Source organism: Trichomonas vaginalis, chromosome IV (genome assembly GCF_026262505.1).
Source record: "Trichomonas vaginalis G3 chromosome IV, whole genome shotgun sequence".
Classification (NCBI taxonomy): domain Eukaryota; phylum Parabasalia; order Trichomonadida; family Trichomonadidae; genus Trichomonas; species Trichomonas vaginalis.
Genome location: NC_067206.1, coordinates 27,605,829 through 27,629,168, shown reverse-complemented (window position 1 = coordinate 27,629,168; position 23,340 = coordinate 27,605,829). Strand labels below are relative to the sequence as shown.

At 35.0% G+C, this 23,340-nt stretch overlaps 3 protein-coding genes and 4 pseudogenes across 7 annotated transcripts; 3 read left to right on the top strand and 4 right to left on the bottom strand.

The window, feature by feature from the left end:
- Positions 1-1,509: 1,509 nt before the first annotated feature.
- On the bottom strand, positions 1,510-2,031 carry TVAGG3_0179540 (annotated as a pseudogene). Its single transcript has one exon. A coding segment is annotated over exon 1 (522 nt).
- A 5,020-nt stretch (positions 2,032-7,051) lies between these two features.
- TVAGG3_0179530 lies at positions 7,052-7,562 on the top strand (annotated as a pseudogene). Its single transcript has one exon. A coding segment is annotated over exon 1 (511 nt).
- A 33-nt stretch (positions 7,563-7,595) lies between these two features.
- TVAGG3_0179520 (ankyrin repeat, PH and SEC7 domain containing protein SECG-related family) lies at positions 7,596-9,619 on the bottom strand (the record flags this gene model as incomplete). The annotated part of the gene is made up of 1 exon (XM_051225581.1): positions 7,697-8,998. A coding segment is annotated over one exon (1,302 nt), but the record flags the coding sequence as incomplete, so codon positions are not given.
- Positions 9,620-10,516: 897 nt separating this feature from the next.
- TVAGG3_0179510 lies at positions 10,517-13,581 on the top strand (annotated as a pseudogene). The gene has a single exon: positions 10,703-13,581. A coding segment is annotated over exon 1 (2,879 nt).
- A 1,169-nt stretch (positions 13,582-14,750) lies between these two features.
- Positions 14,751-15,930, bottom strand: TVAGG3_0179500 (annotated as a pseudogene). Its single transcript has one exon. A coding segment is annotated over exon 1 (1,180 nt).
- Positions 15,931-17,123: 1,193 nt separating this feature from the next.
- TVAGG3_0179490 (helicase protein) lies at positions 17,124-19,608 on the top strand (the record flags this gene model as incomplete). Its single annotated transcript, XM_051225580.1, has 1 exon — positions 17,302-18,771. The coding sequence occupies one exon, from the start codon at positions 17,302-17,304 to the stop codon at positions 18,769-18,771; it is 1,470 nt and encodes a 489-aa protein (XP_051110566.1).
- Positions 19,609-20,915: 1,307 nt separating this feature from the next.
- On the bottom strand, positions 20,916-22,307 carry TVAGG3_0179480 (ankyrin repeat protein family; the record flags this gene model as incomplete). The annotated part of the gene is made up of 1 exon (XM_001292114.1): positions 20,952-22,019. The coding sequence occupies one exon, from the start codon at positions 22,017-22,019 to the stop codon at positions 20,952-20,954; it is 1,068 nt and encodes a 355-aa protein (XP_001292115.1).
- Between the last annotated feature and the right edge of the window lie 1,033 nt (positions 22,308-23,340).

The following is a 23,340-nucleotide window of genomic DNA, read 5'->3' as shown; positions in this document are numbered from 1 at the left end:
CATCATTATCCTTTGCTTCTTTATCAGCTCCAACAGAGATAAGATATTTAACAACTTCAAGATGACCATTAGCTGATGCAGAAATGAGTGGAGTCCATCCATCATTATCCTTTGCTTCTTTATCAGCTCCATTAGAGATAAGATATTTAACAACTTCAAGATGACCATTATCTAATGCCCAAATGAGTAGATTCCATCCATCATTATCCTTTGCTTCTTTATCAGCTCCATTAGAGATAAGATATTGAACAACTCCAAGTTCACCATTATCTAATGCCCAAATGAGTAGATTCCATCCATCATTATCCATTGCTTCTTTATCAGCTCCAACAGAGATAAGATATTGAACAACTTCAAGTTCACCATTATCTAATGCCCAAATGAGTGGAGTATATCCATCATTATCCTTTGCTTCTTTATCAGCTCCAACAGAGATAAGATATTGAACAACTTCAAGTTCACCATTTCTTGATGCAGAAATGAGCGGAGTATATCCATCATTATTCTTTGCTTCTTTATCAGCTCCAACAGAGATAAGATATTGAACAACTTCAAGATGACCCTTTTGTGATGCTTTAATGAGTGGAGTAGATCCATTATTATTCTTTGCTTCTTTGTTAGCTCCAATAGAGATTAAATATTGAACAACTTCAAGATGACCCTTTTGTGATGCTTTAATGAGTGGAGTATATCCATCATTATTCTTTGCTTCTTTATCAGCTCCAACAGAGATAAGATATTGAACAACTTCAAGATGACCCTTTTGTGATGCTTTAATGAGTGGAGTAGATCCATTATTATTCTTTGCTTCTTTGTTAGCTCCAATAGAGATTAAATATTGAACAACTTCAAGATGACCATTAGCTGATGCTTTAATGAGTGGAGTAGATCCATTATTATTCTTTGCTTCTTTATCAGCTCCAACAGAGATAAGATATTTAACAACTTCAAGACGACCATTACTTGATGCATAATCGAGTGGAGTACATCCATCATTATCCTTTGCTTCTTTATTAGCACCAATAGCGATTAAATATTTAACAACTTCAAGATGATCACTACCTGATGCATAAGTGAGTGGAGTATCTCCATTTTTGTCTTTTGCTTCTTTGTTAGCATCCATAGTGATTAAATATTTAACAACTTCAAGATGACCATTTTGTGATGCTTTAATGAGTGGAGTAGATCCATTATTATTCTTTGCTTCTTTGTTAGCTCCAACAGAGATAAGATATTTAACAACTTCAAGATGACCATTACTTGATGCAAAATGAGTGGAGTACTCATCATTATCCTTTGCTTCTTTATCAGCTCCATTAGAGATAAGATATTGAACAACTTCAAGATGACATACTGATGCAAAATGAGTGGAGTCCTCCAATTATCCTTTGCTTCTTTATCAGCTCCATTAGAGATAAGATATTGAACAACTTCAAGATGACCATTACTGATGCAGAAATGAGTGGAGTCATCCAATTTATCTTTGCTTCTTTATCAGCTCCATTAGAGATAAGATATTGAACAACTTCAAGATGACCATTATCTGATGCAAATGAGTGGAGTATATTCATATTATCCTTTGCTTCTTTGTTAGCTCCAACAGAGATAAGATATTGAACAACTTCAAGATGACCATTTCTTGATGCAAATGAGTGGAGTAGATCCAGCATTATCTTTGCTTCTTTATCAGCTCCATTAGAGATAAGATATTTAACAACTTCAAGATGACCTTCTGATGCAAATGAGTGGAGTAGATCCATATTATCTTTGCTTCTTTATCAGCTCCAAGAGATAAGATATTTAACAACTTCAAGATGACCATTACTGATGCAAAATGAGTGGAGTATCCATTATTATTCTTTGCTTCTTTATCAGCTCCAACAGAGATAAGATATTGAACAACTTCAAGACCATTACTTGATGCATAATGAGTGGAGTACATCCATCATTATCCTTTGCTTCTTTATTAGCCAATAGCGATAAATATTGAACAACTTCAAGATGACCATTTGATGCATAAATGAGTGAAGTATCTCCTTCAATATCCTTTGCTTCTATCAGCTCCAACAGAGATAAGATATTTAACAATTTCAATATGGCCAATAAACGATGCATAATTGAGTGGAGTCAAGCCACGTGAACTCTTTGTACCTTTATCACAGCCGCATTCAATGAGAGATTTGACAAGTTTGAGATTTCCTTTATTACTTGCTACATGAAGTACATTCCTTTCATCAAACTCATCACCATCATCTCGAAAATGTACAGTAGTTGTCTTCTTCCAAAGTCCTTCTTCACATGCTTTTGAAATCATTTTTCGATTTCCTTGAGATGAAAGCTCATCAAGGAAATTGTAGATACTTTCGAATCATCTGATTCCTTTAGCTCTTTAATTTTTGATAAAATTGTTTCATCGGCTTGATTGGTGTTACTTTCCATTTCATTGAGTTTTTCTTTTAATTTGTTGCTTTCTTCATTGATTTGATTGAGTTGAGATTGAAGTGATTGTATTTCGTTGTCACTTTTTTGTTTTGGAATTTCGTTTAGCTCTGTTTGAAGTTTTTGGATTTTCTCTGTAGAATCGTATATTTCTTTTCCTTTGGAATCTAAAAAGTCAACAATACTATTAAGTATTCTGAGTTTCATGTACTTTTTGATTGATTTCAGTGTTGAAATAACATCTTCAAAGTTTTGAATATAAATATTAGCATTTCGAGTACAAGCATATAATTTATTTGCATTGATAGTAGGATGTGACTGCTCAAGAAGAGCAATGAAGCCATTTGCTGTAAAATTTGAAATTTTCATGATCTTTTTGATGTCTTCTATTTCAAATACATCAAAGAAATTACCTTCGTCAATATATTCACTGATATGAGAAGCAATATGTTCATAATCTTGAATATGAGCTTGACTCATCCAAATGAGAAAATGAAACTTTACAAATTAAAAATCCAACAAAAAAAATAAATTAAATTCAATTTAAAAAAAAAGTAATTGCTACTAAGCTTTTCTATTTATTAGATCAAGTGTTTTAACTTAAATGCCATAAATTTCAATTCTCTACATTAATATAAAACACTTTTAAAGAGACTCAGAAAAATTGAGATGAAAATGAGATTTATCGTTTTCGCCTCAGTTTCAAGATAAAAATCCAACATAAAATTAAAATTAATATTTATTATTAAAAGAAGTTAATAAAATAAATTTATATTGAACGTCGGATTTAACTTCAAAATTTAAGATTTTGAAATTTAATTCTAGCTTCAAAACAGAAATTTAAGCATAACTAGAAGCAACTACATATTGCATGTTCTGCTTATTCGGGCTCACATGTTTGATAATTTACCCTCACTCTCAGTTTAGGTACTATTATCATTAGAAATGTAAACTATTCAAAAATTGATAGTTTCCTCTTTTGATTTTCACAGTTTATGTAGAAATGTCAAATAAATTTATATTCATGTGATATGTAATCATACTAAAGCTTCATGGTGGAAGATTTCTTATGGTCAAACTTTGTCTTCATAAAAATTTTACATTTTATTCAGAATATTGATGAATATATGAAACACTCAGGTATAAATATAGATGGTTATATGAAATTTATATGTCAGATTGTGAACATAGTTAAATTTCCCATCTCATTTTCATTTTGATATTTTTTTTCATATATTAAATAGACATCAATATAACTCAGAGTATGAATTTCATCATGTATCTTGTTTTAATAGTCTACTTTTAACTGTGAATCAAAATGTGAATCTTTCAATACTATTCAAAAATTGAATATCAAAATGGAAATTATCGTTATTGTCTTAGTGAATCAATTGACACAAATCATTTCGAATAATGTTTTCAAAAAGAAATATAAACAAGATCGATATTTATGATATGTTGCTCGATGTATAGGCCTTCGTTTGGCTAGAACATAATTTCTGGCCAAAAGCTCCACACACGCGAAATATTTATTTATTTGTATTTCATTTTTGTAACAAATGTTTTTATCCCTTTTAAGAAAATGGTGGGAAACCGTATGTGGTGGTGCCGCCAGCGAATTGACCATCCATTACGTCAGTTGATGACATTTCCAAAAGACGACCAACTTATCTACAAGATCCAGTTTTTAGGATTAGAACTCGATGATTTACGATCAGCCGATTTAGGTGAATTAAAATCTATGTTCCGTAATGAACAAATGGCAATCAACGCACAAGACATTGCACGCAAATTCCCTATTGTCGAAATCGACACTCGTTATCAACCGATTTCCGATCAAATCATCAACATCATCATCGAAGCATCATTTCCATTCAAATGGGATCCACATGTTACTCACGACACATTGAGTTTCTGGATCTTCATTGAAGACGGTAACGGAGAAAAGATGTATCTTGCTCAAGAAGTCCAAATTGATCGACATCTTGCTAATGATGGCTTCAAATTCGAATACCTTGTTCCAGTTTGTGAAAGTCATAAGTATTTAGTTACTATGACATCTAGCCGCTTTTTAGGTGTTGGTGATTCACAATCCATTTACATCAAAAACTCAGACCGGCTACATTCGATAGTTTCGAATCTAATCCACCTAATTTGCGTCACTCCCAGTTACATCTATTGAAAACATTGAACATCGAAAACTGTTTGGTTTTGAGTTCTTTAACCCAGTCCAGTCACAAGTTTTCTTCCAGACATATCGCACTGATGAAAGTCTCTGATTTGCGCTCCTACAGCTGCAGGCAAGACATCAATTGCCGAACTTGCGATTTGTCGCCTTTTCTCAACACATCCCGAACAAAAAGCAGTTTACCTGGCTCCTCTTAAAGCTATTGTCACAGAACGTGTTCAAGACTGGCGCATGAAATTCGGCGATAAATTGATTGAATTGACAGGTGAATTCACCCCAGATTCTAATGCTATTGCTAAAGCAAGTCTTATTGTTGCCACACCAGAGAAATGGGATGCCGTTTCTCGTGGATTTGTTGTTCGTCGTTTTGTCCAAACAGTTGGTTTAGTTGTTATTGATGAAGCACATTTACTTGGTACAGACCGTGGCCACATCATTGAAGCAGTTGTTGACCGAATGAAATCGATGCCAACTAAAGTCCGATTCATTGGTTTGAGCACATGTTTATCAATCCACTTGATGTTGCAGAGTTCTTAGGTGTTTCTCGTCGTGGTACATACAACTTCCCTCCACAAATGCGCGCTGTTCCATTGAAGACATTCATCCGTGGATTCCCTGGTCGTCATTTCTGTCCTCGAATGGCATCTATGAACAAACCACTTTCAGATGCTATCCGTGAGTACTCTAATGACAAACCAACACTTGTTTTCGTTCCATCACGTCGTCAGACTCGTTTGACAGCATTCGACCTTATTTCATACGCAACGAACAGAGGCGAACCATTCTATTACACTACACCAGAGACCGCATTGGCCAGCCAGAAAGTTCAAGACCAAACATTGTCACATTGTCTTAGTTTAGGTATTGGTTTGCATCACGCAGGTTTAGTTTCCAGTGACTGCGAGATTGTTGAAGAATTGTTTGCATCAGGTAAGATGAAGTTGTTAGTTGCTACAGCCACATTGGCATGGGGTGTCAATCTTCCTGCACATTTTGTTGTCATCAAAGGCACTGAGTTCCACGACGCTAAGACATGCCAATACGTTCCATACTCTAGCACTGAAATGCAGCAGATGATGGGTCGTGCTGGTCGTCCTCAGTTCGACACAGAAGGCATTGTCATGATTCTTTGCGAGGAAGGTCGTAAAGATTTCTTGAAGCGATTCATCAACTCTCCTCTTCCAGTCGAATCTAACTTATTCGAACACGCTAGTGAACACGCCAATGCTGAGATTGCATCAGGTCGTATCAAATCTAAGAAGTCACTTATGTCATGGCTTAAACGTTCATTCTTTGCAATCCGTCTTGATAAGAATCCCGGTTATTACGAGAACATCACATTGGAAGAAGTTTCATCGAACATCATCAAAGCGTTGACAGACAAACACTGCATCAGTGTCAACTTGGAAGGACACATCAATCCAACACCAGAAGGACGCATTGCATCCATCTTCTATGTCTCTCCCGACGACGTTAAGTTGTTTATTGATCGCATGAATGAGTCATCCAATGTTGTTTCTCTTCTTCGTCTTATCTGCATGGCACAGGAATTCAAACAAGTCCCAGTTCGTCACTCAGAAGACGAAGTTGTCATGGACATGACTCCACGCTTCAAGACCGAAGATCCCATTGATTCTCCTCACACCAAAGCATTCTTCATGTGCCAGTACTACTTTTCTCGTCGTGAGATGCCTATTCCCGATTTCATCACCGATTTGGCATCGGTTCTTGACCAAGCTCTTCGAATTGTCGGATGTTTCTCGGAGATCGCCGCCATCCGAGGCGAACTTAACGCCGTCATCAATGCAAGCATTCTCACCCAGATGCTTGTCCAAGGCTGCTGGCACGACCAGAACTCTATCCAAGCATTAGTTGATGTTCAGTTATTCAAACAACTTCAGCAACAAAACATCAACTTGCTTCCTCAAATCTTGTTCAAAGACACACCTCTTCCAGGCACCGAATTCATCAAAGATCGAGTTGTTCTTTTCAAGAACAAGTCACATTTGATTTCCACCAACGGCATGGCAGTCCGTATCACATTGGAACACATCTCAGGAACACTTGGTTCACAAGTCATTTCTCCACACTTCACGCGTAAAGGTATCCAAAGTCTTTTCATTCTTGTTGGCGATCCATCCACAGGTAAGTTGTTTGGTCACCGCCGTGTTCAACTTAAGAAGGAAACACATGTTGTCACCATCCAATGCCAAGAAAGAATTCCAGGAAGTGCATGGATTTACATGCTTTCCGATTGTTACCTTGGCATTGACCAGATGTATCCAATCATTTCATCAGAGATGAACAACTTGAAATCAGCAAGTGGAAAACTTGTTGAATCACATCTTGAATTCGATTCTCATCTTGTCCAAATCGACCGCAACCGTAATCGAAAGAAACGAGATATATTCCTTAAGAAACCAGATTCCAATCCAGAACAACAACCACAACAAAATGAAACATCCAAACCAAAACAACAAGAACAACAAAACAAGGACAAAGACAAAGATCAAGATAAAACCGGAAACAAAAACAAACAGAATCAAAAGAAACAACAAAATCAAAACCAAAAGAATAAGAAACAGAAACAGAAAACAATTTTGCAGAGTATGTTGGTGATGAACATAAAACAGAAGAAAAACCAAAACATCCAGAATCTCAAAAACAAAATTCTAAGTTCGCCGAGTACAAACTACCGAGATCTTCCGAAGAACAAAGTAACAATAATAACAACAATAAGAATAACAAGAACAAGAAACTTCAACAGCCAGTTCACGAAATCAGAATCGAGCGTCCTAAACGAGATGAACCTCATCTTGATATTCCCGAAGGTGTTCGTAACGAAAACTTTGAAGCACATCGAAACGAAGAAGTTCGTCGTCAACCAAGAACTCGTTCCCGTGGTGGTGGTCGAGGTAACATCGACATTAGATAAATTTGTATTTATATATATCTATATATATTTATGTTATATTACAAATAAAAGATATCTTTTTATTTATTTATCTCCATTACAACTTAAATTATTATAATCTACAGTCTTCATAAAGATTTTAGATAATTTTTTACATTGTCTGTTGCAAGATCTAATGCCGTTTTTCCATCATTATTCTTTGCTTCTTTATCAGCTCCATTAGAGATAAGATATTGAACAACTTCAAGATGACCTTCTTCTGATGCACAAATGAGTGGAGTAGATCCATTATTATTCTTTGCTTCTTTATCAGCTCCATTAGAGATAAGATATTTAACAACATCAAGATGACCATATCTTGATGCCCAAATGAGTGGAGTCCATCCATCATTATCCTTTGCTTCTTTGTTAGCTCCATTAGAGATAAGATATTGAACAACTTCAAGATGACCGGTAACTGATGCAAAAATGAGTGGAGTATATCCATATTTATCCTTTGCTTCTTTATCAGCTCCATTAGAGATTAAATATTGAACAACTTCAAGATGACCATATCTTGATGCCCAAATGAGTGGAGTCCATCCATTATTATTCTTTGCTTCTTTATCAGCTCCATTAGAGATAAGATATTGAACAACTTCAAGATGACCATTATCTGATGCAGAAATGAGTGGAGTATATTCATATTTATCCTTTGCTTCTTTGTTAGCTCCAACAGAGATAAGATATTGAACAACTTCAAGATGACCATTTCTTGATGCATAATCGAGTGGAGTAGATCCAGCATTATCCTTTGCTTCTTTATCAGCTCCATTAGAGATAAGATATTTAACAACTTCAAGATGACCTTCTTTTGATGCCCAAATGAGTGGAGTAGATCCAGCATTATCCTTTGCTTCTTTATCAGCTCCATTAGAGATAAGATATTTAACAACTTCAAGATGACCATTAGCTGATGCAGAAATGAGTGGAGTAGATCCATTATTATTCTTTGCTTCTTTATCAGCTCCAACAGAGATAAGATATTTAACAACTTCAAGACGACCATTACTTGATGCATAATCGAGTGGAGTACATCCATCATTATCCTTTGCTTCTTTATTAGCACCAATAGCGATTAAATATTGAACAACTTCAAGATGACCATTTCTTGATGCATAAATGAGTGAAGTATCTCCTTCAATATCCTTTGCTTCTATATCAGCTCCAACAGAGATAAGATATTTAACAATTTCAATATGGCCAATAAACGATGCATAATTGAGTGGAGTCAAGCCACGTGAACTCTTTGTACCTTTATCACAGCCGCATTCAATGAGAGATTTGACAAGTTTGAGATTTCCTTTATTACTTGCTACATGAAGTACATTCCTTTCATCAAACTCATCACCATCATCTCGAAAATGTACAGTAGTTGTCTTCTTCCAAAGTCCTTCTTCACATGCTTTTGAAATCATTTTTCGATTTCCTTGAGATGAAAGCTCATCAAGGAAATTGTAGATACTTTCGAAATCATCTGATTCCTTTAGCTCTTTAATTTTTGATAAAATTGTTTCATCGGCTTGATTGGTGTTACTTTCCATTTCATTGAGTTTTTCTTTTAATTTGTTGCTTTCTTCATTGATTTGATTGAGTTGAGATTGAAGTGATTGTATTTCGTTGTCACTTTTTTGTTTTGGAATTTCGTTTAGCTCTGTTTGAAGTTTTTGGATTTTCTCTGTAGAATCGTATATTTCTTTTCCTTTGGAATCTAAAAAGTCAACAATACTATTAAGTATTCTGAGTTTCATGTACTTTTTGATTGATTTCAGTGTTGAAATAACATCTTCAAAGTTTTGAATATAAATATTAGCATTTCGAGTACAAGCATATAATTTATTTGCATTGATAGTAGGATGTGACTGCTCAAGAAGAGCAATGAAGCCATTTGCTGTAAAATTTGAAATTTTCATGATCTTTTTGATGTCTTCTATTTCAAATACATCAAAGAAATTACCTTCGTCAATATATTCACTGATATGAGAAGCAATATGTTCATAATCTTGAATATGAGCTTGACTCATCCAAATGAGAAAATGAAACTTTACAAATTAAAAATCCAACAAAAAAATAAATTAAATTCAATTTAAAAAAAAAGTAATTGCTACTAAGCTTTTCTATTTATTAGATCAAGTGTTTTAACTTAAATGCCATAAATTTCAATTCTCTACATTAATATAAACACTTTTAAAGAGACTCAGAAAAATTGAGATGAAAATGAGATTTATCGTTTTCGCCTCAGTTTCAAGATAAAAATCCAACATAAAATTAAAATTAATATTTATTATTAAAAGAAGTTAATAAAATAAATTTATATTGAACGTCGGATTTAACTTCAAAATTTAAGATTTTGAAATTTAATTCTAGCTTCAAAACAGAAATTTAAGCATAACTAGAAGCAACTACATATTGCATGTTCTGCTTATTCGGGCTCACATGTTTGATAATTTACCCTCACTCTCAGTTTAGGTACTATTATCATTAGAAATGTAAACTATTCAAAAATTGATAGTTTCCTCTTTTGATTTTCACAGTTTATGTAGAAATGTCAAATAAATTTATATTCATGTGATATGTAATCATACTAAAGCTTCATGGTGGAAGATTTCTTATGGTCAAACTTTGTCTTCATAAAAATTTTACATTTTATTCAGAATATTGAATATATGAAACACTCAGGTATAAATATAGATGGTTATATGAAATTTATATGTCAGATTGTGAACATAGTTAAATTTCCCATCTCATTTTCATTTTGATATTTTTTTTCATATATTAAATAGACATCAATATAACTCAGAGTATGAATTTCATCATGTATCTTGTTTTAATAGTCTACTTTTAACTGTGAATCAAAATGTGAATCTTTCAATACTATTCAAAAATTGAATATCAAAATGGAAATTATCGTTATTGTCTTAGTGAATCAATTGACACAAATCATTTCGAATAATGTTTTCAAAAAGAAATATAAACAAGATCGATATTTATGATATGTTGCTCGATGTATAGGCCTTCGTTTGGCTAGAACATAATTTCTGGCCAAAAGCTCCACACCACGCGAAATATTTATTTATTTGTATTTCATTTTTGTAACAAATGTTTTTATCCCTTTTAAGAAAATGGTGGGAAACCGTATGTGGTGGTGCCGCCAGCGAATTGACCATCCATTACGTCAGTTGATGACATTTCCAAAAGACGACCAACTTATCTACAAGATCCAGTTTTTAGGATTAGAACTCGATGATTTACGATCAGCCGATTTAGGTGAATTAAAATCTATGTTCCGTAATGAACAAATGGCAATCAACGCACAAGACATTGCACGCAAATTCCCTATTGTCGAAATCGACACTCGTTATCAACCGATTTCCGATCAAATCATCAACATCATCATCGAAGCATCATTTCCATTCAAATGGGATCCACATGTTACTCACGACACATTGAGTTTCTGGATCTTCATTGAAGACGGTAACGGAGAAAAGATGTATCTTGCTCAAGAAGTCCAAATTGATCGACATCTTGCTAATGATGGCTTCAAATTCGAATACCTTGTTCCAGTTTGTGAAAGTCATAAGTATTTAGTTACTATGACATCTAGCCGCTTTTTAGGTGTTGGTGATTCACAATCTATTTACATCAAAAACTCAGACCGTGCTACATTCGATAGTTTCGAATCTAATCCACCTAATTTACGACCACTCCCAGTTACATCTATTGAAAACATTGAACATCGAAAACTGTTTGGTTTTGAGTTCTTTAACCCAGTCCAGTCACAAGTTTTCTTCCAGACATATCGCACTGATGAAAGTCTCCTGATTTGCGCTCCTACAGCTGCAGGCAAGACATCAATTGCCGAACTTGCGATTTGTCGCCTTTTCTCAACACATCCCGAACAAAAAGCAGTTTACCTGGCTCCTCTTAAAGCTATTGTCACAGAACGTGTTCAAGACTGGCGCATGAAATTCGGCGATAAATTGATTGAATTGACAGGTGAATTCACCCCAGATTCTAATGCTATTGCTAAAGCAAGTCTTATTGTTGCCACACCAGAGAAATGGGATGCCGTTTCTCGTGGATTTGTTGTTCGTCGTTTTGTCCAAACAGTTGGTTTAGTTGTTATTGATGAAGCACATTTACTTGGTACAGACCGTGGCCACATCATTGAAGCAGTTGTTGACCGAATGAAATCGATGCCAACTAAAGTCCGATTCATTGGTTTGAGCACATGTTTATCTAATCCACTTGATGTTGCAGAGTTCTTAGGTGTTTCTCGTCGTGGTACATACAACTTCCCTCCACAAATGCGCGCTGTTCCATTGAAGACATTCATCCGTGGATTCCCTGGTCGTCATTTCTGTCCTCGAATGGCATCTATGAACAAACCACTTTCAGATGCTATCCGTGAGTACTCTAATGACAAACCAACACTTGTTTTCGTTCCATCACGTCGTCAGACTCGTTTGACAGCATTCGACCTTATTTCATACGCAACGAACAGAGGCGAACCATTCTATTACACTACACCAGAGACCGCATTGGCCAGCCAGAAAGTTCAAGACCAAACATTGTCACATTGTCTTAGTTTAGGTATTGGTTTGCATCACGCAGGTTTAGTTTCCAGTGACTGCGAGATTGTTGAAGAATTGTTTGCATCAGGAAGATGAAGTTGTTAGTTGCTACAGCCACATTGGCATGGGGTGTCAATCTTCCTGCACATTTTGTTGTCATCAAAGGCACTGAGTTCCACGACGCTAAGACATGCCAATACGTTCCATACTCTAGCACTGAAATGCAGCAGATGATGGGTCGTGCTGGTCGTCCTCAGTTCGACACAGAAGGCATTGTCATGATTCTTTGCGAGGAAGGTCGTAAAGATTTCTTGAAGCGATTCATCAACTCTCCTCTTCCAGTCGAATCTAACTTATTCGAACACGCTAGTGAACACGCCAATGCTGAGATTGCATCAGGTCGTATCAAATCTAAGAAGTCACTTATGTCATGGCTTAAACGTTCATTCTTTGCAATCCGTCTTGATAAGAATCCCGGTTATTACGAGAACATCACATTGGAAGAAGTTTCATCGAACATCATCAAAGCGTTGACAGACAAACACTGCATCAGTGTCAACTTGGAAGGACACATCAATCCAACACCAGAAGGACGCATTGCATCCATCTTCTATGTCTCTCCCGACGACGTTAAGTTGTTTATTGATCGCATGAATGAGTCATCCAACGTTGTTTCTCTTCTTCGTCTTATCTGCATGGCACAGGAATTCAAACAAGTCCCAGTTCGTCACTCAGAAGACGAAGTTGTCATGGACATGACTCCACGCTTCAAGACCGAAGATCCCATTGATTCTCCTCACACCAAAGCATTCTTCATGTGCCAGTACTACTTTTCTCGTCGTGAGATGCCTATTCCCGATTTCATCACCGATTTGGCATCGGTTCTTGACCAAGCTCTTCGAATTGTCGGATGTTTCTCGGAGATCGCCGCCATCCGAGGCGAACTTAACGCCGTCATCAATGCAAGCATTCTCACCCAGATGCTTGTCCAAGGCTGCTGGCACGACCAGAACTCTATCCAAGCATTAGTTGATGTTCAGTTATTCAAACAACTTCAGCAACAAAACATCAACTTGCTTCCTCAAATCTTGTTCAAAGACACACCTCTTCCAGGCACCGAATTCATCAAAGATCGAGTTGTTCTTTTCAAGAACAAGTCACATTTGATTTCCACCAACGGCATGGCAGTCCGTATCACATTGGAACACATCTCAGGAACACTTGGTTCACAAGTCATTTCTCCACACTTCACGCGTAAAGGTATCCAAAGTCTTTTCATTCTTGTTGGCGATCCATCCACAGGTAAGTTGTTTGGTCACCGCCGTGTTCAACTTAAGAAGGAAACACATGTTGTCACCATCCAATGCAGAAAGAATTCCAGGAAGTGCATGGATTTACATGCTTTCCGATTGTTACCTTGGCATTGACCAGATGTATCCGAATCATTTCATCAGAGATGAACAACTTGAAATCAGCAAGTGGAAAACTTGTTGAATCACATCTTGAATTCGATTCTCATCTTGTCCAAATCGACCGCAACCGTAATCGAAAGAAACGAGATATATTCCTTAAGAAACCAGATTCCAATCCAGAACAACAACCACAACAAAATGAAACATCCAAACCAAAACAACAAGAACAACAAAACAAGGACAAAGACAAAGATCAAGATAAAACCGGAAACAAAAAACAAACAGAATCAAAAGAAACAACAAAATCAAAACCAAAAGAATAAGAAACAGAAACAGAAAACAATTTTGCAGAGTATGTTGGTGATGAACATAAAACAGAAGAAAAACCAAAACATCCAGAATCTCAAAAACAAAATTCTAAGTTCGCCGAGTACAAACTACCGAGATCTTCCGAAGAACAAAGTAACAATAATAACAACAATAAGAATAACAAGAACAAGAAACTTCAACAGCCAGTTCACGAAATCAGAATCGAGCGTCCTAAACGAGATGAACCTCATCTTGATATTCCCGAAGGTGTTCGTAACGAAAACTTTGAAGCACATCGAAACGAAGAAGTTCGTCGTCAACCAAGAACTCGTTCCCGTGGTGGTGGTCGAGGTAACATCGACATTAGATAAATTTGTATTTATATATATCTATATATATTTATGTTATATTACAAATAAAAGATATCTTTTTATTTATTTATCTCCATTACAACTTAAATTATTATAATCTACAGTCTTCATAAAGATTTTAGATAATTTTTTACATTGTCTGTTGCAAGATCTAATGCCGTTTTTCCATCATTATTCTTTGCTTCTTTATCAGCTCCATTAGAGATAAGATATTGAACAACTTCAAGATGACCTTCTTCTGATGCACAAATGAGTGGAGTAGATCCATTATTATTCTTTGCTTCTTTATCAGCTCCATTAGAGATAAGATATTTAACAACATCAAGATGACCATATCTTGATGCCAAATGAGTGGAGTCCATCCATCATTATCCTTTGCTTCTTTGTTAGCTCCATTAGAGATAAGATATTGAACAACTTCAAGATGACCGGTAACTGATGCAAAATGAGTGGAGTATATCCATATTTATCCTTTGCTTCTTTATCAGCTCCATTAGAGATTAAATATTGAACAACTTCAAGATGACCATATCTTGATGCCCAAATGAGTGGAGTCCATCCATTATTATTCTTTGCTTCTTTATCAGCTCCATTAGAGATAAGATATTGAACAACTTCAAGTTTACAATATGCATCAGAAAAGTGGAATATTCTGATATTCAACAAGATGAGATGATTCTTGATGCAAATGAGTGGAGTATTCCCATTATCCTTTGCTTCTTTATCAGCTCCATTAGAGATAAGATATTGAACAACTTCAAGATGACCTTTGATGCAAATGAGTGGAGTATCCATCATTATCTTTGCTTCTTTATCAGCTCCATTAGAGATAAGATATTGAACAACTTCAAGATGACCATTAGCTGATGCAAAATGAGTGGAGTATCCATTATTATTCTTTGCTTCTTTATCAGCTCCATTAGAGATAAGATATTGAACAACTTCAAGATGACCATTACTGATGCATAATGAGTGGAGTACATCCATATTATCCTTTGCTTCTTTATCAGCTCCATAGAGATAAGATATTGAACAACTTCAAGATGACCATTGATGCATAAATGAGTGGAGTATCCACATTATCCTTTGCTTCTTATCAGCTCCAAGAGATAAGATATTTAACAATTTCAATATGGCCAATAAACGATGCATAATTGAGTGGAGTCAAGCCACGTGAACTCTTTGTACCTTTATCACAGCCGCATTCAATGAGAGATTTGACAAGTTTGAGATTTCCTTTATTACTTGCTACATGAAGTACATTCCTTTCATCAAACTCATCACCATCATCTCGAAAATGTACAGTAGTTGTCTTCTTCCAAAGTCCTTCTTCACATGCTTTTGAAATCATTTTTCGATTTCCTTGAGATGAAAGCTCATCAAGGAAATTGTAGATACTTTCGAAATCATCTGATTCCTTTAGCTCTTTAATTTTTGATAAAATTGTTTCATCGGCTTGATTGGTGTTACTTTCCATTTCATTGAGTTTTTCTTTTAATTTGTTGCTTTCTTCATTGATTTGATTGAGTTGAGATTGAAGTGATTGTATTTCGTTGTCACTTTTTTGTTTTGGAATTTCGTTTAGCTCTGTTTGAAGTTTTTGGATTTTCTCTGTAGAATCGTATATTTCTTTTCCTTTGGAATCTAAAAAGTCAACAATACTATTAAGTATTCTGAGTTTCATGTACTTTTTGATTGATTTCAGTGTTGAAATAACATCTTCAAAGTTTTGAATATAAATATTAGCATTTCGAGTACAAGCATATAATTTATTTGCATTGATAGTAGGATGTGACTGCTCAAGAAGAGCAATGAAGCCATTTGCTGTAAAATTTGAAATTTTCATGATCTTTTTGATGTCTTCTATTTCAAATACATCAAAGAAATTACCTTCGTCAATATATTCACTGATATGAGAAGCAATATGTTCATAATCTTGAATATGAGCTTGACTCATCCAAATGAGAAAATGAAACTTTACAAATTAAAAATCAACAAAAAAATAAATTAAATTCAATTTAAAAAAAAAGTAAATTGCTACTAAGCTTTCTATTTATTAGATCAAGTGTTTTAACTTAAATGCCATAAATTTCAATTCTCTACATTAATATAAACACTTTTAAAGAGACTCAGAAAAATTGAGATGAAAATGAGATTTATCGTTTTCGCCTCAGTTTCAAGATAAAAATCCAATAAAATTAAAATTAATATTTATTATTAAAAGAAGTTAATAAAATAAATTTATATTGAACGTCGGATTTAACTTCAAAATTTAAGATTTTGAAATTTAATTCTAGCTTCAAAACAGAAATTTAAGCATAACTAGAAGCAACTACATATTGCATGTTCTGCTTATTCGGGCTCACATGTTTGATAATTTACCCTCACTCTCAGTTTAGGTACTATTATCATTAGAAATGTAAACTATTCAAAAATTGATAGTTTCCTCTTTTGATTTTCACAGTTTATGTAGAAATGTCAAATAAATTTATATTCATGTGATATGTAATCATACTAAAGCTTCATGGTGGAAGATTTCTTATGGTCAAACTTTGTCTTCATAAAAATTTTACATTTTATTCAGAATATTGATGAATATATGAAACACTCAGGTATAAATATAGATGGTTATATGAAATTTATATGTCAGATTGTGAACATAGTTAAATTTCCCATCTCATTTTCATTTTGATATTTTTTTTCATATATTAAATAGACATCAATATAACTCAGAGTATGAATTTCATCATGTATCTTGTTTTAATAGTCTACTTTTAACTGTGAATCAAAATGTGAATCTTTCAATACTATTCAAAAATTGAATATCAAAATGGAAATTATCGTTATTGTCTTAGTGAATCAATTGACACAAATCATTTCGAATAATGTTTTCAAAAAGAAATATAAACAAGATCGATATTTATGATATGTTGCTCGATGTATAGGCCTTCGTTTGGCTAGAACATAATTTCTGGCCAAAAGCTCCACACCACGCGAAATATTTATTTATTTGTATTTCATTTTTGTAACAAATGTTTTTATCCCTTTTAAGAAAATGGTGGGAAACCGTATGTGGTGGTGCCGCCAGCGAATTGACCATCCATTACGTCAGTTGATGACATTTCCAAAAGACGACCAACTTATCTACAAGATCCAGTTTTTAGGATTAGAACTCGATGATTTACGATCAGCCGATTTAGGTGAATTAAAATCTATGTTCCGTAATGAACAAATGGCAATCAACGCACAAGACATTGCACGCAAATTCCCTATTGTCGAAATCGACACTCGTTATCAACCGATTTCCGATCAAATCATCAACATCATCATCGAAGCATCATTTCCATTCAAATGGGATCCACATGTTACTCACGACACATTGAGTTTCTGGATCTTCATTGAAGACGGTAACGGAGAAAAGATGTATCTTGCTCAAGAAGTCCAAATTGATCGACATCTTGCTAATGATGGCTTCAAATTCGAATACCTTGTTCCAGTTTGTGAAAGTCATAAGTATTTAGTTACTATGACATCTAGCCGCTTTTTAGGTGTTGGTGATTCACAATCCATTTACATCAAAAACTCAGACCGCGCTACATTCGATAGTTTCGAATCTAATCCACCTAATTTGCGTCCACTCCCAGTTACATCTATTGAAAACATTGAACATCGAAAACTGTTTGGTTTTGAGTTCTTTAACCCAGTCCAGTCACAAGTTTTCTTCCAGACATATCGCACTGATGAAAGTCTCCTGATTTGCGCTCCTACAGCTGCAGGCAAGACATCAATTGCCGAACTTGCGATTTGTCGCCTTTTCTCAACACATCCCGAACAAAAAGCAGTTTACCTGGCTCCTCTTAAAGCTATTGTCACAGAACGTGTTCAAGACTGGCGCATGAAATTCGGCGATAAATTGATTGAATTGACAGGTGAATTCACCCCAGATTCTAATGCTATTGCTAAAGCAAGTCTTATTGTTGCCACACCAGAGAAATGGGATGCCGTTTCTCGTGGATTTGTTGTTCGTCGTTTTGTCCAAACAGTTGGTTTAGTTGTTATTGATGAAGCACATTTACTTGGTACAGACCGTGGCCACATCATTGAAGCAGTTGTTGACCGAATGAAATCGATGCCAACTAAAGTCCGATTCATTGGTTTGAGCACATGTTTATCTAATCCACTTGATGTTGCAGAGTTCTTAGGTGTTTCTCGTCGTGGTACATACAACTTCCCTCCACAAATGCGCGCTGTTCCATTGAAGACATTCATCCGTGGATTCCCTGGTCGTCATTTCTGTCCTCGAATGGCATCTATGAACAAACCACTTTCAGATGCTATCCGTGAGTACTCTAATGACAAACCAACACTTGTTTTCGTTCCATCACGTCGTCAGACTCGTTTGACAGCATTCGACCTTATTTCATACGCAACGAACAGAGGCGAACCATTCTATTACACTACACCAGAGACCGCATTGGCCAGCCAGAAAGTTCAAGACCAAACATTGTCACATGTCTTAGTTTAGGTATTGGTTTGCATCACGCAGGTTTAGTTTCCAGTGACTGCGAGATTGTTGAAGAATTGTTTGCATCAGGTAAGATGAAGTTGTTAGTTGCTACAGCCACATTGGCATGGGGTGTCAATCTTCCTGCACATTTTGTTGTCATCAAAGGCACTGAGTTCCACGACGCTAAGACATGCCAATACGTTCCATACTCTAGCACTGAAATGCAGCAGATGATGGGTCGTGCTGGTCGTCCTCAGTTCGACACAGAAGGCATTGTCATGATTCTTTGCGAGGAAGGTCGTAAAGATTTCTTGAAGCGATTCATCAACTCTCCTCTTCCAGTCGAATCTAACTTATTCGAACACGCTAGTGAACACGCCAATGCTGAGATTGCATCAGGTCGTATCAAATCTAAGAAGTCACTTATGTCATGGCTTAAACGTTCATTCTTTGCAATCCGTCTTGATAAGAATCCCGGTTATTACGAGAACATCACATTGGAAGAAGTTTCATCGAACATCATCAAAGCGTTGACAGACAAACACTGCATCAGTGTCAACTTGGAAGGACACATCAATCCAACACCAGAAGGACGCATTGCATCCATCTTCTATGTCTCTCCGACGACGTTAAGTTGTTTATTGATCGCATGAATGAGTCATCCAACGTTGTTTCTCTTCTTCGTCTTATCTGCATGGCACAGGAATTCAAACAAGTCCCAGTTCGTCACTCAGAAGACGAAGTTGTCATGGACATGACTCCACGCTTCAAGACCGAAGATCCCATTGATTCTCCTCACACCAAAGCATTCTTCATGTGCCAGTACTACTTTTCTCGTCGTGAGATGCCTATTCCGATTTCATCACCGATTTGGCATCGGTTCTTGACCAAGCTCTTCGAATTGTCGATGTTTCTCGGAGATCGCCGCCATCCGAGGCGAACTTAACGCCGTCATCAATGCAAGCATTCTCACCCAGATGCTTGTCCAAGGCTGCTGGCACGACCAGAACTCTATCCAAGCATTAGTTGATGTTCAGTTATTCAAACAACTTCAGCAACAAAACATCAACTTGCTTCCTCAAATCTTGTTCAAAGACACACCTCTTCCAGGCACCGAATTCATCAAAGATCGAGTTGTTCTTTTCAAGAACATGTCACATTTGATTTCCACCAACGGCATGGCAGTCCGTATCACATTGGAACACATCTCAGGAACACTTGGTTCACAAGTCATTTCTCCACACTTCACGCGTAAAGGTATCCAAAGTCTTTTCATTCTTGTTGGCGATCCATCCACAGGTAAGTTGTTTGGTCACCGCCGTGTTCAACTTAAGAAGGAAACACATGTTGTCACCATCCAATGTCAGGAAAGAATTCCAGGAAGTGCATGGATTTACATGCTTTCCGATTGTTACCTTGGCATTGACCAGATGTATCCGATCATTTCATCAGAGATGAACAACTTGAAATCAGCAAGTGGAAAACTTGTTGAATCACATCTTGAATTCGATTCTCATCTTGTCCAAATCGACCGCAACCGTAATCGAAAGAAACGAGATATATTCCTTAAGAAACCAGATTCCAATCCAGAAAACAACAACCACAACAAAATGAAACATCCAAACCAAAACAACAAGAACAACAAAACAAGGACAAAGACAAAGATCAAGATAAAACCGGAAACAAAAACAAACAGAATCAAAAGAAACAACAAAATCAAAACCAAAAGAATAAGAAACAGAAACAGAAAACGAATTTTGCAGAGTATGTTGGTGATGAACATAAACAGAAGAAAAACCAAAACATCCAGAATCTCAAAAACAAAATTCTAAGTTCGCCGAGTACAAACTACCGAGATCTTCCGAAGAACAAAGTAACAATAATAACAACAATAAGAATAACAAGAACAAGAAACTTCAACAGCCAGTTCACGAAATCAGAATCGAGCGTCCTAAACGAGATGAACCTCATCTTGATATTCCCGAAGGTGTTCGTAACGAAAACTTTGAAGCACATCGAAACGAAGAAGTTCGTCGTCAACCAAGAACTCGTTCCCGTGGTGGTGGTCGAGGTAACATCGACATTAGATAAATTTGTATTTATATATATCTATATATATTTATGTTATATTACAAATAAAAGATATCTTTTTATTTATTTATCTCCATTACAACTTAAATTATTATAATCTACAGTCTTCATAAAGATTTTAGATAATTTTTTACATTGTCTGTTGCAAGATCTAATGCCGTTTTTCCATCATTATTCTTTGCTTCTTTATCAGCTCCATTAGAGATTAAATATTGAACAACTTCAAGATGACCATATCTTGATGCCCAAATGAGTGGAGTCCATCCATTATTATTCTTTGCTTCTTTATCAGCTCCATTAGAGATAAGATATTGAACAACTTCAAGATGACCATTATCTGATGCAGAAATGAGTGGAGTATATTCATATTTATCCTTTGCTTCTTTGTTAGCTCCAACAGAGATAAGATATTTAACAACTTCAAGACGACCATTACTTGATGCATAATCGAGTGGAGTACATCCATCATTATCCTTTGCTTCTTTATTAGCACCAATAGCGATTAAATATTGAACAACTTCAAGATGACCATTTCTTGATGCATAAATGAGTGAAGTATCTCCTTCAATATCCTTTGCTTCTATATCAGCTCCAACAGAGATAAGATATTTAACAATTTCAATATGGCCAATAAACGATGCATAATTGAGTGGAGTCAAGCCACGTGAACTCTTTGTACCTTTATCACAGCCGCATTCAATGAGAGATTTGACAAGTTTGAGATTTCCTTTATTACTTGCTACATGAAGTACATTCCTTTCATCAAACTCATCACCATCATCTCGAAAATGTACAGTAGTTGTCTTCTTCCAAAGTCCTTCTTCACATGCTTTTGAAATCATTTTTCGATTTCCTTGAGATGAAAGCTCATCAAGGAAATTGTAGATACTTTCGAAATCATCTGATTCCTTTAGCTCTTTAATTTTTGATAAAATTGTTTCATCGGCTTGATTGGTGTTACTTTCCATTTCATTGAGTTTTTCTTTTAATTTGTTGCTTTCTTCATTGATTTGATTGAGTTGAGATTGAAGTGATTGTATTTCGTTGTCACTTTTTTGTTTTGGAATTTCGTTTAGCTCTGTTTGAAGTTTTTGGATTTTCTCTGTAGAATCGTATATTTCTTTTCCTTTGGAATCTAAAAAGTCAACAATACTATTAAGTATTCTGAGTTTCATGTACTTTTTGATTGATTTCAGTGTTGAAATAACATCTTCAAAGTTTTGAATATAAATATTAGCATTTCGAGTACAAGCATATAATTTATTTGCATTGATAGTAGGATGTGACTGCTCAAGAAGAGCAATGAAGCCATTTGCTGTAAAATTTGAAATTTTCATGATCTTTTTGATGTCTTCTATTTCAAATACATCAAAGAAATTACCTTCGTCAATATATTCACTGATATGAGAAGCAATATGTTCATAATCTTGAATATGAGCTTGACTCATCCAAATGAGAAAATGAAACTTTACAAATTAAAAATCCAACAAAAAAATAAATTAAATTCAATTTAAAAAAAAAGTAATTGCTACTAAGCTTTTCTATTTATTAGATCAAGTGTTTTAACTTAAATGCCATAAATTTCAATTCTCTACATTAATATAAACACTTTTAAAGAGACTCAGAAAAATTGAGATGAAAATGAGATTTATCGTTTTCGCCTCAGTTTCAAGATAAAAATCCAACATAAAATTAAAATTAATATTTATTATTAAAAGAAGTTAATAAAATAAATTTATATTGAACGTCGGATTTAACTTCAAAATTTAAGATTTTGAAATTTAATTCTAGCTTCAAAACAGAAATTTAAGCATAACTAGAAGCAACTACATATTGCATGTTCTGCTTATTCGGGCTCACATGTTTGATAATTTACCCTCACTCTCAGTTTAGGTACTATTATCATTAGAAATGTAAACTATTCAAAAATTGATAGTTTCCTCTTTTGATTTTCACAGTTTATGTAGAAATGTCAAATAAATTTATATTCATGTGATATGTAATCATACTAAAGCTTCATGGTGGAAGATTTCTTATGGTCAAACTTTGTCTTCATAAAAATTTTACATTTTATTCAGAATATTGATGAATATATGAAACACTCAGGTATAAATATAGATGGTTATATGAAATTTATATGTCAGATTGTGAACATAGTTAAATTTCCCATCTCATTTTCATTTTGATATTTTTTTTCATATATTAAATAGACATCAATATAACTCAGAGTATGAATTTCATCATGTATCTTGTTTTAATAGTCTACTTTTAACTGTGAATCAAAATGTGAATCTTTCAATACTATTCAAAAATTGAATATCAAAATGGAAATTATCGTTATTGTCTTAGTGAATCAATTGACACAAATCATTTCGAATAATGTTTTCAAAAAGAAATATAAACAAGATCGATATTTATGATATGTTGCTCGATGTATAGGCCTTCGTTTGGCTAGAACATAATTTCTGGCCAAAAGCTCCACACCACGCGAAATAT